We start from the raw sequence: 17390 nt of genomic DNA, 5'->3' as shown, positions 1-17390 counted from the left end.
CATTGGATGAATTAGCTGGTTTATAAATCATTAAATCAGAGATTAGTTGTACTTTATATGAAGTAAACAGAAGCAGCTGGTTGGTGATACTGTATATGAAGAGCACTCAATCAAACTATCAATACACAATAAACATGTCTAGCAATAAATAGTCATTACATTAGTCCAGTGGTTCCCAAACAGGGGTATGTGTACCACTCAGGGTACAGGAGCATATTGCAGGGGGTACTAGGAAAGATTTAACAACTAATTAAAAATAATGGAGAAATGTTTCCAGGTTGTTTTTCACAACATGCAAGACAACAAAAACACACAAAATTAGAGAAGAATTTACGTTATTTCAAAAAAACACAAAATAATACCAAAAATCCACAAAATTATCTTTTTAAGAAAATCACACAAAATGACATTAAAAACACACAAAACGACCCCAAAAAACACAACATTTAAGAAAGAAATACATAAATGATGACAAAAACCTTTTGTTTTTTTACTGTATTAATATTATTGTTATTACTCTAAATGCTGACATGAATGTTGATAATGTGGCCCTCGGATCAGAGTCAGACACAATCACATTTTTGTGGCCCCTGCTGTGATAACATTTGCCCATGTCTGATCCAAATCTTTATAGATTTCATTTTCAGATTGAATTAAGTGGAAGTTATAGTAAAGTATTGATGTAGTAGAAGTACATCACTTATAGCAATGATTTTCCACATTGAGGAAACATGGTGTTGCCTGAAATATCTAGTAGTTGATTTAAAGAATTAAAAAAAAACTGATCAAAATTATATTTTTGATCAGTAATTTTTCTCAAATTAAAACACCACACACAATCTCAAACAACTGTATTCTATATTTTCACTTCATCAAATATAAATCTAGTCAAAAAAAAAAGGCACAATAAAAAATTTTCAATGAAATAGTTGAATAAATAATGAAATCTCATCACTATAGTGCAACTTATAACACTATAGACCCTTAAGATTCTTTGTAGACATTGTGACATATTTTGTCGGGCGGGGCTTAGCCTGGAGGCCGACCACCATAGATATATATAAACACTAGATGACTTTGACAATGGGGAGAGACATAGTAACGTGGCGGCCATCTTACCTCAGACACACTAACTTGCTCAATTTTCAAGCAATTTTCAAATGGCAAGCGGCATTTGTACAAGCATCCTATGTCATACCTACGTATAATAAAGTTTGTAATAAGGCAAACATATCAATATTTCATCGAGTTAAGGGTATTTTTGTTTAAGCTGATCACTCATCTTCTAACAGCTACAGTAGAGTGCGTCAGAACGTCACAACATCAGTTGTCTGAGGTAAGATGGCCGCTATTGAGCTACGCTAGCAAACACCGCTTGCATCATCTAGTGTTTATATACTGTATATCTATGCTTTAGCCAGCGGCGTTTCCTGTTTTTGCCTCCAGCCTTTAAGGGGTTTATATCACAAACATGATGAAAAACCGATGCCACAAAATGGGAAAAAAAATTCCTCTGGGGTTTCCATAAATGCGTGATATTAAAATGGGGTCATGACCCAAAAAAGGGGAACCTCTGACGTGTTGATTGGTTTACTGTAGCACTGTAATAGGTGAGCTGACAGGAAAAAGACGCCACCATTGGAGAACGTTTGACTTTCTGTACCTCATTCATCCCTTTTATCACAGTGAGGTGCAAAATGTGTCTTCGGGGGAAGCTTGAAACGATGCTGAAGCATGTGGGCTCCCTGTGAGACAGAGAAAGAGTTATTACACACAAGAGAGAGAAATACCCAAACAGTATGTACTGAAGTACCAACAGGGACCATGTTGAAATAATATGTTATGGTTTCATTTATTGAGACAACTTTTTCCAGGAAAATGACTTTAAAAGGCCCATGTTAAGCTAAATCAACTTTTCTGTGCTTTAAACATAATAAAAGTGCTATTATGGTTTCATACACATGTCTAAAGTGTGTTTTTCATTGATTCCATCAATCGTTAGTTAGAGGGTGATTTGCTCCTTTCTTACTGCAGGGTGAGCCCAAACACCTCGCTACAATTTGATGACGCGTTCCCACTTTGATGACGAATTTGACGCCGCACTGAGCTGGAGAAGCCACGCCTCCAGGAAGCTCTCTGCCGTGATTGACATGTAAACAGACACGCCCACAAAGGTGAGCATTTCAGCGTCCTTCGCTCAGTGCTACGTATGTATTTTCTACAGTCCATGTATGTAGATACGAACACCCCGCCCCCACGCTCTGTCTCGTGTTCATAAAGCAGCATGAGCTCAGCTACGGAGTGGGTGGGAAACCTGATGCCAAAACTCACACAAACCAGTCGTGTGATTTGTTTCCTGTGCACGTTTCTGCTCTGCAAGAATATACCAGTATAGCTGAAAGCACTGCTAAGCATCAGGGTTGGGGTCAATTACAACTGCAATTGCATAATTGGTAACTAATTACAAATATGACGTAATTATAATTGTAATGTTGCTGTTGTAATTATAATTTAATTGTAATTAAGTTCAGATAATTTACTTTGTAATTGTAATTGGCATGAACATTCCATGAAAACTGTCAATTACAATTTCATTAAGAATTGGAACCATGTTACGTTTCTAGCCTAAAAGGCTGTGACCTACTAACATTCTCAATGCTGATTTGTTGAAAATCGAGCTCAACAGTTGTATTTGTCTCGCAGTCACTATAGTGCGCCAATAAATGATACTTTTCTCATGGCTTGGATACCTTTTATTAACGTTAAACATGTTGAGCAAAAATAAAAAGTAGTGCCCCGTTTGGTGGAAGGAAACTGAACGACACAGCTCACGCACAGCAGCCTATACGGCTTTTACAAACAGACGTAGTTAACAATGAATAAAATATCAATATCACATCAAGTTTACCTGTCACTTCTCTTAAACTAAATGAAAATAATGTAAACGAGGGCTATATTGACACAAAAAAGGCTCAGACGCCCACACCAAAAATATTAATACCAACATTTTCATTGAACCAAGAGATGAAAAACAAATTAGATGATAGATAATATATTTTTAGTGTATTTTACAGCTGATTTAAGACCTGGTTCAAAACTGACCCGTTATCATAAAACACGTCAAACTCAAGGCCCGGGGGCCAAATCTATCCCTTCAGAGCATCTGATTCGGCCCTCAGGAAAAAGTGAAAATGACAGAGAAAACATGAATCATTGTGTAAATTACCAAATAATTCATATGTAAACTGATGCTGAAAATTATTCCGCAAAATCTCTCAAAATTAAATAAAAATTGGTAAAAAAAATCAAAGGACATTTAAGTATATGTCACTTATTGCTCAGATATTGTTGATGCCTTCCATATTTTATGTCTAATTTATAACTGGAAGTGCAAACTTGTGCACGTTCATGTTGAAATTGTTTGTTTTCTCGCCAAAAACATGTTTGTATTTGGCCCTTGAACTAAAATGCGTTTGACACGCCTGTCATAAGAGATGCTAACAGAAAGCTAACACAATAAAAAGGTTACGTTTTATAGGGTTATATATTAAAGGCTCGGTAATTGTAATTCATTGAAGTGAACTTTAGTAATTGAGAACGTAATTGTAATTTAATTTCAGGGGAAAAAAATACTTGCAATTTTAATCGGAATTGGAAAAAGCGCCAGTCACCGTAATGGGAATTGAGTTGTAAATGAACACGGATAATTGAATTTAAAAATGTCACTGACCTCAACACATGGACATGTTCATGAACCTTACAGCCTGCATATCTAACCCTGCAGAGGAGCAACACGGAGAATCTGGGCTCTGACAAAGGGACGGGAATGACTCATGTCCCCTCCACACACACGCACACACACACACACACACACACATGGATTATCATGCCTTTACACTTCAGTGGACTTTTGTTGGAAAAAATAAACAACTGAACAAAAGGAGGTCACCCTTGATAAACCATTTTACCAGAACCCCAATATTATTTAACACAGGATCTGAAAGCACACAGCCAGGGGTTCTCAACCTTGGGGTTAGGAGACACTGGGAGGGCCCATTTTTGCTTACTACAACTACACCAAACTTACCATATTTTAACCTATTTTCATCCCTTTTTCTTGACTTATTTTTGCTCCTTTTAATGTATTTTTGCTCCATTTCTACCACTGATCAAACACATTTGTACCACTATCAACACATTTTTGCCACTAATAAACCCTTTCCACCACTTTCCCACCTGTTATCTCATATGTTGACGCCTTATTGTCACTTTTAACCTTTTTTAACAGTATTTCATGCTTATTTTTGCCAATGTAACCATATTTTCAATTTGTCATTCCCATGATTTGCCAGTTTAAAGTAATTGTTCAGATATTGACACTTTGAACCCTTTTTCTGCCCTTTTTTGGCCACTCTAATTTGCAACTTTTACCACCCTATCTAGCATTTTTGGTCACTTTTAACCCATTTTTTTTCTGACTGAACTAAGGATTTACATCTTTAAGATGACTATATACTATGGTGCAAATAATAATAAACTTCCTGCATAACAGTGGATATTATTCAGATAAATAAATAAATGTGTTTATCACAGATTCATAGAACAATGGACCATCATTTAGCTGACTTCATGGATGAACCCCAAAAATCTCTCCTCTTTATTCCCCCTTATAGATGACCCTGTCTCCACATGAATGTTCTTCAATAATAACGTCTGTGTTCAACCACCTTCAGGTACAGTGGAGGTCTCCGGTCTCTGGAACCTTTATTTTGGAGGGTCGCGGGCTGAAAAAGGTTGAGAACCACTGCTTTAGGCTTAGATTGCGATATTAAAATAGCTCAGTTCTTTTTCTCTTATCGGGTCAAGAGGCCCACATCCTCTTCTGGGAGTTTCCCTGAGTTCGAGTAACTGCAATGTCCTCACAGAGACGTGGGGCTTCCTGCTGTGCCATCACTGATGTGACATTTCCCAGAGCTTCCATGCAGTCCAACTCATGCTTCACTCAAGCCTCCGATTTCCCGTGATCACCAAAAACAGACGGAAAAAATAGAATTCACGTTCTGAAAGGGAGAAATCAATCTGACCCGTAATCATGCTTACATGATGTGATATCATAAGAGTGGGGAAACCATGAGCCTCTGCAAAGGAATAAAAGGGAGAGATTTTTGGGGTCCATCTATAAAGTCAGCAAAATGATGGTCCATTGTTCTATGAATCTGTGATAAACATTTTTATTTAATTATCTGAATAATATCTATTGTTATCAGGAAGTTTATTATTATTTGCACCATAGTATATAATCATCTTAAAGATGTAAATCCTTGTTTTAATCAGAAATAAAATTGGTCAAAAGTGACCAATAATGATGGAAAAGGTGGTGAAATGGGATTTTAAAAACCACAGAAATTGGTTAAGTGGTAGAAGGGTTTAAAGTGTCAATATTGGAAAAATTAGTAGGAACAAAAGTTGCAAAATAAAAAAAATAAATTAAAATAAAATAAAAGTTTCAAAGTCTCAATGTTGGCTTAAAAGTGGCAGAAAAAAGTAGGAACAATCAGTTTAAACTGGCAAATAATGGGCATGACAAATGTTGAATGTGGTCAAATTGGCAAAAATAAGCATGAAATACGGTGAAAAGAGGCTAAAAGTGACAATAATGGGTCAACATGTGCAACATTAGGTGTGAAAAGTGGTGGAAAAGGTTGATAAGTGCCAAAAATGTCTTGAAATTGGCAAAAATGTGAAGAAAAGGAATTGACATTTGATGGAAAAGTGGCAGGAATGGGAGTAATGTAGCAGAAAATACATGAAAAGGAGCAAAAAACATGAAAGTTAATAAAATAGGTTCAAAGTAGCAAGTTTGGTGTCGTTGCAGAAAAAGAGTAAAAATCAGCAAAATGGGCTGAAATTGTTAAATCAATATTCTTAGTTTCTTGGCGACCCCCTCCCAGTGTCTCGTGACCACAAATGGGGTCCTGACCTTAAGGTTGAGAACCACTGTCCTACAGGGATGGAAGACAGTCCTGCCAATAGATTACACTGATCAACCAAATCATTATGACTACACTGTGAATCACACTTGACCTTTTAAAAGCTTTACATTTATTCTCAGACTTTGTTGTCAACTTGTGTTTGCTTTGTGTTTAAATTTAGTTTTAGATGCTAGAATATTTTTTGGGAAATGTTTTTTTTGTTTTTACAATTCTTTAGTAAACTTTAAGGTGGTATTTGTTTCTGTTTTAGTTGTCTTTGTGTGTGCGTGCGTGTGTGCGTGTGTGTGTGTGTGTGTGTGTGTGTGTGTGTGTGTGTGTGTGTGTGTGTGTGTGTGTGTGTGTGTGTGTGTGTGTGTGTGTGTAATAACTAGTGTAAATGAGTGTCTGTTGCTCATGTGTCTCTCACCGTGTCCGTAGCTGTCCGTCCTGTCCTGGTTTCTCTCTGCATTCAGAATCCAAACCTCCTCAAACTTTCACACCGTCTCAAACATCAGCTTCTTCTTCTTCTTCAGTTGAAATCTGACTCTAGTCATTTGACAGTGTTTTTCTTTTAAACGCCCCTGTAGGTGTTCTGCTTCATGTGTTACTGTAAGAACAACGGACGCTTTCAGTGACTGGGTGGGACAGACACACGGTGTCAGTGACTGACCACCTTTCCTCCAACTGGGGCCAACGGGAAACTAGCGCTGCACTACCGGATATGACCACTAGAGGCGTTAGTCTTTAACCTGCACTACCGGATATGACCACTAGAGGCGTTAGTCTTTAACCTGCACTACCGGATATGACCACTAGAGGCGTTAGTCTTTAATCTGCACTACCGGATATGACCACTAGAGGCGTTAGTCTTTAATCCAGTGGTTCTCAACCATAGACATAATATACGTAGACGCCGCATCGACTGCTGCCGCCCACGAGAGCGGTGCGTCAAAAGGGCGGCCATCTTGGACCGGTGGCAATCGCTCTTACAGGAATTGTGTGTTTACACTATTAAAGTTGTCATAAATCGCTCAATTCTCAAGCAATTTTCACGGGGTTTGTTTGTAACAAACGTCTGACATGATAGATAGATAGATTAATAGATTGATAGATAGATAGATAGATAGATAGATAGATAGATAGATAGATAGATAGATAGATAGATAGATAGATAGATAGATAGACAGACAGACAAAAATAGAACAAAAGGAACCAAGAAAACATTCAGAAGTGCTCAGGTTTTTATTGACAACATTGTTTAAGGCTATACATTCCAATTATTATTATTATTATTAGTAGTAGTAGTAGTAGTAGTAGTAGTAGTAGTAGTATAACCATTACTATTATTATAACCATTACTATTATATCATCATCATTAATTATTGTAGCCAAAGAACTGAAATATTCAAGGATGTAGGTGTGGAGATTATGTGTTGAGTGGTATAACCAGCATTATAAATACATCCAAGCACCTTGTATCATAGCTACATCTGTGACGTTTTTAAAAAGTTTGGAAATCGGTTCAAAATAGCAAAACACTTTTTTACAAATGTTGAGATAAATTTACAGACACATTGTAATTGTAAAAGTGTTTCCATATTTGTTAATTAGTTTTGACCTTTTGCAAAAGTGTTGCAGTAATTTGTAAATGTGTTTTGCACTTCTCAGCCACCGTACCAACCAGAACCCCAACACTATTTATCACAGGGTCTGAAAGCACACAGCCCTCTGTGCCTTTGGCCAGGGGTTCTCAACCTTGGGGTCGGGAGCCCATTGTGGTCACGAGACACTGGGAGGGGGTCACTAGACGGTGATACTAAAGCCAGGAAACATGCGGAAACATTTCGGAGACAGAGTGAATTCTGCCCCGTACTGCATGCACAGGCTTATTACCAAGTTTATCACTGTACCAGTTGTTAGAGCTACTATCTTTAACAAGGAGAAAATAAGTATTGCTGGTTATTGTTTTCCAAAATTTTATTGTGCTTTATTTACTGGCGAGTAGTTCCTACTGCTCTGAAACACATGGAAACCAGTTGTATTTTTATAATTTATTTATTTTAAAAATATTACTATTTAATAGGTTACCTAATTTAGATGTTGCCTATGTATACGTTTGTGACAGGAACTATGCACAACAATAAAACAGTATTTATAAACTTGTAAATATGCAGTAGGATCTATAGCAGAGTACAAGTTATAACAATTCAACAACACAAGAGAGAATTTGACTGTAAAAAGATCAGAATGTGAAGAACAACTAACAGTCATAAAAAAAATGGTGGAAGAAGAGTGGAACTGTAAACACTTTATTAATGGTTTTGTTTTCTTTATTTCTTATTTTTTTTTTTGTGCTATGTGACATTTAGATTGGTTTAGCAACAAATTACAGAAAGTCACAAACAGAATAAGTAGCAATGTTTGGAACAATTTAACAAGTAGTAAATGCAGCTCAGTGGAAAAGGGAGGAAAACCGAGCAGTCACACAGTGTAATTAAGATCAGCGTTCATCTTATTGTACAGCTCATAGATAGCATCAACAGTGGCAGAAAAATTCACCAGAAATTTTCGAATTTTTTCCAAACATTGCTCTTCTTTGACATCCCGACCTTTGGACAGAGCCTTCATGAAATCAGATCTATACGGAGCAGCAAACAGAGCAGCCTGAAAGAGCAACACACTTATTATGAACTTTGTCCAATAAATGCAGTCATTGGCATTTATAGAATATTGAAAATGGAAACTTAGCTTTGATAATTAAAGAGTAAATAAACCCTGAGGTTTAGGCTGACGTGCGTCTATAAATTAGTCATACACCGATAGATCGGCCAATTTTTGCGTTTTTTACGTGTATCGGCGTCAGTCTATGCTGGCTGCTGCGTTCGCCGATCAGCATTAATTACAGAAAGCAGAAATAATTTTTTTTACTTGTTCTTGTTCTATATCAGCTTTTTTTAAAATATTTGTAAAAAAAAATTTAAACTTGTTATTGTTCTATATCACCTGTTTTTAATATTTGTTTAAACAGTTTTTTACTTGTTCTTGTTCTACATCACCTGTTTTTAATATTGGTTAAATATTTTTTACTTGTTGTCATTCTACATCACCTTTGTTAATTTCAATAAATGTTCCTTTTTTAAAAAAAAAAAAAAAAATTGAGACTCGTACCATTTGTCATCATCATAATGTCATTTTTATGATCGGCTCCAAATATCAGCTCAAGAAAATCGGCAGTCTGTATCGGTCATCAGCTAAGGCTGATGGGAAAAAAAATTGGTAAAATGGTATCGGCAGCGGCCCTAAAAAATCCATATCGGTCGATCCCTACCTGAAATCCAAAAAATAACTTGATTATGAGCGGGGCTCCTGGAGCAGTTAAGACATGCACAGTCTATACTATGAAATATTTAAAGAATAATCCATGAGAAGCCACCGAAACATTAAAAACACCATTCTCAGCCAATAGCTAAATTTGATTGTAATTGCGGGTTTCAACCCATAGAGGGCAGTAGGGGTGTATATTCCCAACAATCTGATGATACGTTACGATACAATTCACGATTTGCACGTCATGATACAATATATCCCAGTACTAAACAATAGGGTCTACCTGTACATCATGATATATAACAATATCAATAATTACAAATTCCATATTTACAAGTACAAAATAGTATGAAATATCGATTTAATATTTTTTTTTATCTTGCGAAAAAATGTAAATAGCAATTAACTGTATGTTTATCAAACATGTCAAATTACATTTTTCAAAAAAGTTCAACTTTTGCTTCTACAACAGATTATGATTGTGTTAAGTTCTTAAATTGTTTTTAAAAAAATAATAAAAATACCCACATACATCTATAAAAGCGCCCAGTATGTTTTATGAAACAACTTCCAAAGCTAAACTGCATTGAGGAGTGATGTAGTTTAATAAGGTCTGATGTGGTTCACTGACACTTAGTGACCGGGCATTTATGTGTCAGGCATATGTTATTAATGTTATGTCATTTAATATTATTTTTTATGTGCTATTCATATGTTAAAAAACATGACTAAAAAAACTGATTTGGACATATTTTGGAATGATACAATAATCGCGCAGAGAAATATTGCGATATATCAGCAAATTCATTTTTTTCTTACATTCTTGAGGTGCTTTGACAACGAACGCAACTTCAGTGACTCTGGCAACTAGATTACATTAAAAAGGAAATGGAAATGAGGCAACATCAAGTGACCTCCCTTCAAGCGACGGGACTCGCACAAACCCAGCAACTCAAAGTTGAAAATGATGAACTTTTCAAGTGATTTCGAGTGACGCTGTGTCAACATCCAACCGGTAATTAGTTTCTCTACAAAGCGAGCAAAATACGCCACTATGTTCAAGCAACTCATCACAGGCCATTTAAGCAACTATAGTTGTTGACATAGCGTTCTTAGAGAGCCTTTAGAGAGCAATCACTATTTTTACAACAAAATACGCCAAATTGAAATACTTTGATTAAAATGTCAAGAGTTGGACAAGAATCAACATTACTTTATACCAAATATATTTGTTTTCAGCAGAAAAAAGGTGTTTTCAGGGTTTAGTTACTCTTTAAAGGAAGTAATTCAGTTGTTCTGAACTCACTTTGAAGAGCTGCTGCACCAACCAGCTGTGGTGCTTTCTGAGGGCCATGTCGTAGGCTTTGGTGACATTTACTCTAATGTGGTTTGGATTGTTATTGTCCCTTTCCCCATCCACCAGGCTCTGAAGGAGCACTTGTATGAATTTCAGACCCCTGAAATTTAAGAAAACATGGACAACAATTATTTCTGAGGAGGATCTGTCCAGATACTGATTCACGTTATCAAACCTTTTCAGCCACATAAGAGCCAAAGTTGCTCCAGCTTTCGGCCATTCTCCTCCATGCATTTCCTTCTCTGACTCCAGAATCTGCTGGAGTGTTTTGAAGCGCAGTGGATTGGTGTCGTACACAGCTTTGATTTTCTAGGAGCCAAAACAAAACACTGCAGTATGAATTTAGATAAAAAATGTCCTGATAAAGTTTTTAGCTTAAATCATGTAAACAAAAACAATGTATTTACCATGACGTTACCAGATATGTCCGCTTTGATTGGTGCAAAAATAGTTGAGCCAAGGCAGTCTGAGGAGACATTATTCAAAGTGTTTCACACATGAACAAGTTGGTGCCCGACATCAGACTCACTAATAAGGTCAAGGGGAAATTAAGGGGAGGGATTTTTGTTCTGTGAATCTGTGATAACCACATTTATTTATTTATCTGAATAATATCCACTGTTATACAGGCAGTATATTATTATTTGTGCCCTGTATTCACCTTAAACATGTAAATCAGGGTTGTCAAACTAATTTTTGCTCAGGGGCCAAATACAGTGCAGTTTGGGCTCAAGTGAGCCACAAATTAGTGAGAAAAAAACTGTAATTTTAACACTAATGTGCCCTAATTTTCACTTCCGTGTATAACTGATATATACAGTTTGAAAGGGGCCGACAATATCCAAGCAATAAGTGACAGATATCAGTCCCTGCAAGATCCACACTTCTAAAATCTTTGAATTTTGTGAGGAAAAAAAACGTGTAATTTAGAATTTTGTGGGGAAATGCTTGGAATTCAGAAATTTTCATTTTATTTCTACAATTTGCAATAAAATAAGACTGCAGTCGCATGATATAGGCACAAGCGCCCCTGCAAATATAGTGTCACTTTATTAAATATGTGTATTTAGAGGGACAAAGATAGCTACAACTTAAATATTTGGTATTTTATCCAATGATTCATGTTTTCTCTGTCATTTTTACTCTTGTGTGTCAAATTGGATGATCTAAAGATTCAGATTTGGCCCCCGGCCCTTGAGTTTGACACATGATGTAAATCCTTGTTTTAAACAGAAATAAAATGGGTTAAAATTACCAAAAATGGTGGAAAAGGTGGTGAAATGGGGTTTTAAAATCATAGAAATTGGTTAAAAAACGGACAGAAAAAGTGGTAAAAAGGGTTCACATTGTCAATATTGGAACATTTAGTTTTAACTGGCAAATTATGGGCATGACAAATAATAAATAATATTATTTATACTTATTATAATAAAAAAAATCATTTAAAAAAAGGAATGGAGACAATATATTTTGCCAAAAGGGATAATAAGGTTTTAGTGGGGTTAGTAGTAACTTAGTAAGTAAGCTAGAGTCAGACCAGGATAAAATCAGAGATTAGAGTATGAACCATCACTAGAGTTTAGTTTGAGAGCACCCTGGATTTAAATATTAGGGTTGTAATGTTCTAGTGCAGACATGGGTAACTGGTGGCTCTCGGCTTATTTTTGTGCAGCCCCCAAAGTAAATGCACAAAATGACTGTGAACATATAGAGAAAGACAGAAAAAATCCCCAAATGACAAAAAAAAAAAATGATATCTCCAAAAACGTATAAAAATACATGCAATGACCTCGAAAATTATTCAACATGACAACAAGAATACCCAAAACAACAGAAAAACAAACAAAAAGCTTTGTTCTTTTATGTGTTGGACATTATTCTAAATGGTGACATGAATGTCGATAATGTGGCCCCACTGTGACAGAAGTTGTTCATCTCTGCTCTAGAATTCAATTTCAAGTCGATTACAGGAAGAGTTGTAGATTTGTTGAGTTACAGAGTCAGTCAGGACTAGATAGGTTCTCAAAACCAAGATGTGTTAAAAATGGCCCACTCTGTATTACACACCACAAACTCAATGAGTATATACTGTCTATTATATACTATAAGTATGATTAGGATGATGAATGTTCCCACTAAAGTATACTTCTAAGTTTTCCAAGATGCATTTGGAACCTACAACGACAAAACCTGAATCACACTGAGGCGAAATATCTCTGTTGATTCTCCATCTTTGAAAGTTCTGAAAACATTTTAAGTGAGAAAGCATATATCAACATGTGCTCATTTGATCCATAAAAGTCACGTATACACATTTCATTGACATTTCTGAGTTTTTTGGAGACCCTCCATTGTGCTACTGACAAAACTTCCGGTTAGCTTCAAAATAAGAGCCATATTTACAAAAGTTTTAAAAAACTAATAGAAGACAAGAAGAGGTGCTTTTATTTTGAAAAGGGGATGTTTGACTTTTAGCTCAGTCCCAGCATGATTTTACATCCCGCTTGCAATGCATCATGGGACGGTTGAGTATGACTAGTGTGCCCTCCGTGTATACTTACAAAATGTCCCAATATAGTATACATCTGGATATACATCTCGCTCTTTTCATAATGTCTAACGTGACCGCAGTACGTACTAATTTTGACGTCAGACTATGAGTAGTACGTTAGTGTGAGTCGTACGTTAGTATGACATTTACAACACAATTATTTTAAGTGAGAAAGTGACCAAGTAGAATATCAACATGTGCTCATTTGATCCATAAAACTCACATTTACACATCTCAATCTGACATTTACGAGATTTCCAGAGACCCTTCATTTTGCTACTGCCAAAACTTTATGATTCATTTGAATACAAGAGCCCTATTTACAAAAGCGTTAAAAAACTGATGGAGGACAAGAAGATATGTTTTTATTTTGAAAGGGGATGTTTGATTTTTCGTTTAAAGCCAATCCCAGGATGATTTTACATTCCAATTGCAATGCATCATGGGGCTGTTGAGTATGACTAGTGTGCCCACCGTGTATACTTAAAAAATGTCCCAATATAGTATACATCCAGGTATTTCTCGCGTACTCAATCTTTTCATACTATCTGATGTGAACGCACTATACACTCATTTTGACGTCAGACTTAGCATCATTAGTACATTAGTATGACAATTAGAACAAGTACAGATTTTTATATTTATGAAGATCTGGAGTCACAGACTTAGAATCAGAACTTGAGCTAGAGTTGAAGAAACAAAGTTAGAGTTCCATAGAGTTACAGTTCAATTTAGACCTAGACGTAGAGTTGGAATTAGAGCGGCAGGAAAGTAGGCCCGGAAGTTTCTGGGTCAAAAAACAACAATGGAGTCAAGGCGTGAAGAGGTTAATGTCAGCACCAATCTTGGTTCCACTCAAGGGTTTCACATGGCAGCTTTATTAGAGGCCGTTTGACGACACAATACAAGGTAAAGTCTCACAAAGATGCCCCAGGGCACCATGCCACTGGTGAATGGGCATCAGGAACCCAACACCCTGCTAATCAATTTTCACAATTTCAAATCCAGGCCAGTGTGGTAAATTATGCATGCTAAAGGATTGTGGACTGCATGAATGAGAGAAACCAGATCTACAGCAGATTACCACTTGGAAAGAGCTGCGTCACGTTGGTTGGCTTTGTGAGACCCTGCAACAGATTTCCTCACACACATATTAGTTGAAAGGTAATAGAAAAGTGAGTAAAACAAAATGGAAAAATGTTGCAAAGAGACAATTTTTAAATGAAACTTATCTTTTATGCTCGTTTAAATATATAGAGCTGGCAGATTTTGTATGAACTAATATGGCATTTATAAATCTGCGTCATTAGTCTAATGCACATACCGTGTATCAAACTCAAGACCATTTTGGCCCACAGGAGAAAGTAAAAATGACTGAAAAAACATGAATTTTTTTGACTATTGAATTACCAACTAATTCAATCCAAATACACAAAATCAATAAAATGAAAAGCTCCCAGTTTTGTCGACAGTCATTTTTTAACATCAAATTGTGTTAGAACTTTTTTCTTAAATTCCTCCAATTTTACTTCAATTATTTCACAAAATGTCCTCAAATTAAATAGATATTAGTCAAAAATCAAAGGAAATTAGGTGAAGATCCTGCAAAGACTGATATGCATCATTTATCAAATGCATTAAATAATTTCCAAATCACTTATACGTGGAAGTATAAACTAGTAAATAATAATGTTGAAATTGCTCATTTTTCCACTGAAATATCTGCAACCCTTTTAACCTCATAGTGGTCTGTAATTGGCCCCTGAAACTAAATGAGTCTAATGCAGTGGTTCCCAACCTTTTTTGGGTCCTGACCCCATTTTGATATCATAATTTTCTGGCGACACCAGCACTGGCACCAACATTTTTTTTTTTAGGAAACAGTTTTTGATTATGTTTGAGATATGGTGTTACTAATTGCACTATAGTGAAGATGTGCCAGCTCAGATATTTTTATACGGTTTTTAACTGGATTTATATTTGAGGAGGTGAAAGTGTGGAATACAGTGGTGTTAGATTGTGTGTGGTGTTTTAATTTGAAAAAACAAAAACAAAACAAACTATTTTTATTATTATTCAATTATTATTAACTATTTAATTATTAAATTTTATTCTGCCTTTTTTATTACTTAGAATTCATATAGAATACAGTTGTTTGAGAGTGTATGTAGTGTTTTAATTTGAGAAAGAACTATCATTACAATTACATTTTTTTTTCTTTTTAAATGAACTACTAAATATTTCAGGCAACCCCGGGTCACGACCCCAAGGTTGAAAAACACTGGCCTAATCATTACGTTCGGTATGTCCAAACATATAGCTCACTGCAATAGCTCTAACTTTGTCTATTTTAACTACAGTCTATTAACTTGCACATATGTTTACCTGTATTTGTAAATGTGATGCCCATCTTCTGCATCTACAAATACAGGATTGTCAACATGGTCTCCACTCACAGTTATTGTGGAAAGTGGACTTACCAAAAAATGGTGGAAGATACGACACAGCCTCCAAAAAGGGTCTGGTTTCCACCTGTCGGTCAGCAGGCAATTGTCTGAACTGGTGTTCCATCAGCAGAGCCATGACTTCAGACCAAACTCCCTTTACTGCTGAGAGGAAGGTGACAGGCACTTAGATCTACTGACACACACACACACACACACACACACAGATAAAGTCCAGCCTTCAGCTCATGTGATCAGACAAAACACTCCTGTGTGATTATAGATTTATAGAAGTATGAACACTATATTAACCCTTCTATTATCCTCAAATATTACCAACACATTTTACACTTGGGGTCAACCTGACCCCAGGGATATTTGCCTCCACAAAAGGATCTTCAGAAAATTGTTGACCAAGTTTTGTTGAATATATAAATAACCCGTTGATAGTAAAACCTTGACCCGCTTCTTTTTCATAAACAGATTTATTTACTTCTTTTTATCTCCTTTTTGCAACAAATTTGGGGTGATTCACTATAAAATTTCAGATACATTATTACTCTACATCACTTTTACTGTGAAAGAGCTGTTCTAAACCTCATTAATAGTAAACCTTTTCCGAGAGGACATTGTTGAGAGAGAGAGAGAGAGAGCGAGAGAGAGAGAGAGGGACACACACACACACACACACCAATGCGTGTAATAAGTGTTCAGCACTTTGAAAAAATATTGTCATGATAATTTTATGCTTAATCAAATGTACCCATCAAAGTCATCAAATATTCTTTGAAGGATAATAGGAGGTTTAAAGAGTGACTAAATCCCCAAAACAGTTTTTTTTCTGCTGAAAGATAATATATTTGGTATGAAGTAGTGTTGTTGATTGATTCTTTCCCAACCCTTCACATTTTAGTCATAGTATTTCAATTTGGCGTATTTTGTTGTACAAACAGTGACTGTCCTCTAAGAATGTAATCGAAAAATTGATTGGGCATTAATCGCTTTTTTTATTGATCCATGTGTCCAAATCAATTTTTTTAATCATATTCAGGTCAATTTGATCAATATGATGCAGAATATCTTAAAGGGCCCATGTTATGCCAAATCAACTTTTCTGCGCTTTAAACATGATAAAAGTGCTATTATGGTTTCATACACATGCCCAAAGTGTTTTTTCATTGATTCCATCAATCGTTAGTTAGAGGGTGATTTGCTCCTTTCTTACTGCAGGGTGAGCCCAAACACCTCGCTCCAATTTGATTACGCGTTCCCACTTTGATGACAAATTTAACGCAGCACTGTGCTGAGAAGCCACGCCTCCAGGAAGCTCTCTGCCGTGATTGACATGTAAACAGACATGCCCACGATGGTGAGCATGTCAGCGTCCTTTGTGCAGTTATGTATGTATTTTCTACAGTCTATGTACTGGTGAACGCCCCGCCCCCACGCTCTGTCTCGTGTTTATAAAGCAGCATGAGCTCGGCTACGGAGTGGGTGGGAGGAGGGCGGGCCGTCCTCTGGAGGAGGAAGTTGTGTAGAGTTGCTCAGAAAGTGACTTTTCAGAGGCTAAAAATCTGGAAAACAGGCAAGTTTTTGAAAATAAACCTCAAATACTATGTTTTTGGGGTTCTTAGAACAAATGGACATGGGTGAAAAATAGCATGATATGGGACCATTAAATCCCAAACCTGTTTTGGGACTCTCCAGGTGCCTTGTCATTTTATGATTTTCAATGCTTT

The 17390-nt window shown here is 36.2% G+C and overlaps 2 protein-coding genes across 2 annotated transcripts in view; both read right to left on the bottom strand.

Annotated features, from left to right (window-relative positions):
• trpv4 (transient receptor potential cation channel, subfamily V, member 4) overlaps positions 1 to 6673 on the bottom strand; it is a 36112-nt gene extending 29439 nt beyond the window's left edge. Inside the window, exons 1-2 of the mRNA XM_028457185.1 lie at positions 6400 to 6673; positions 1664 to 1745 (exon numbers count right to left, since the gene is read on the bottom strand). Coding sequence (XP_028312986.1) covers positions 1664 to 1672 — 9 coding nt within the window. The 5' untranslated portion in view covers positions 1673 to 1745; positions 6400 to 6673. The remainder of the gene's footprint in view (positions 1 to 1663; positions 1746 to 6399) is intronic.
• Positions 6674 to 8453: 1780 nt separating this feature from the next.
• gltpa (glycolipid transfer protein a) lies at positions 8454 to 15813 on the bottom strand. The gene is made up of 5 exons (XM_028458068.1): positions 15688 to 15813; positions 11064 to 11122; positions 10832 to 10965; positions 10606 to 10756; positions 8454 to 8636 (listed from the first exon to the last, which is right to left on the bottom strand). Exons 1-5 carry the CDS (start codon positions 15788 to 15790, stop codon positions 8454 to 8456), a joined length of 630 nt encoding a protein of 209 aa, XP_028313869.1. The 5' UTR covers positions 15791 to 15813.
• Positions 15814 to 17390: the final 1577 nt, after the last annotated feature.

Source organism: Gouania willdenowi, chromosome 9 (genome assembly GCF_900634775.1).
Source record: "Gouania willdenowi chromosome 9, fGouWil2.1, whole genome shotgun sequence".
Classification (NCBI taxonomy): Eukaryota; Metazoa; Chordata; class Actinopteri; order Blenniiformes; family Gobiesocidae; genus Gouania; species Gouania willdenowi.
The sequence above is the reverse complement of the archived record's forward strand: the minus strand, read 5'-3'. Positions and strand labels throughout refer to the sequence as shown.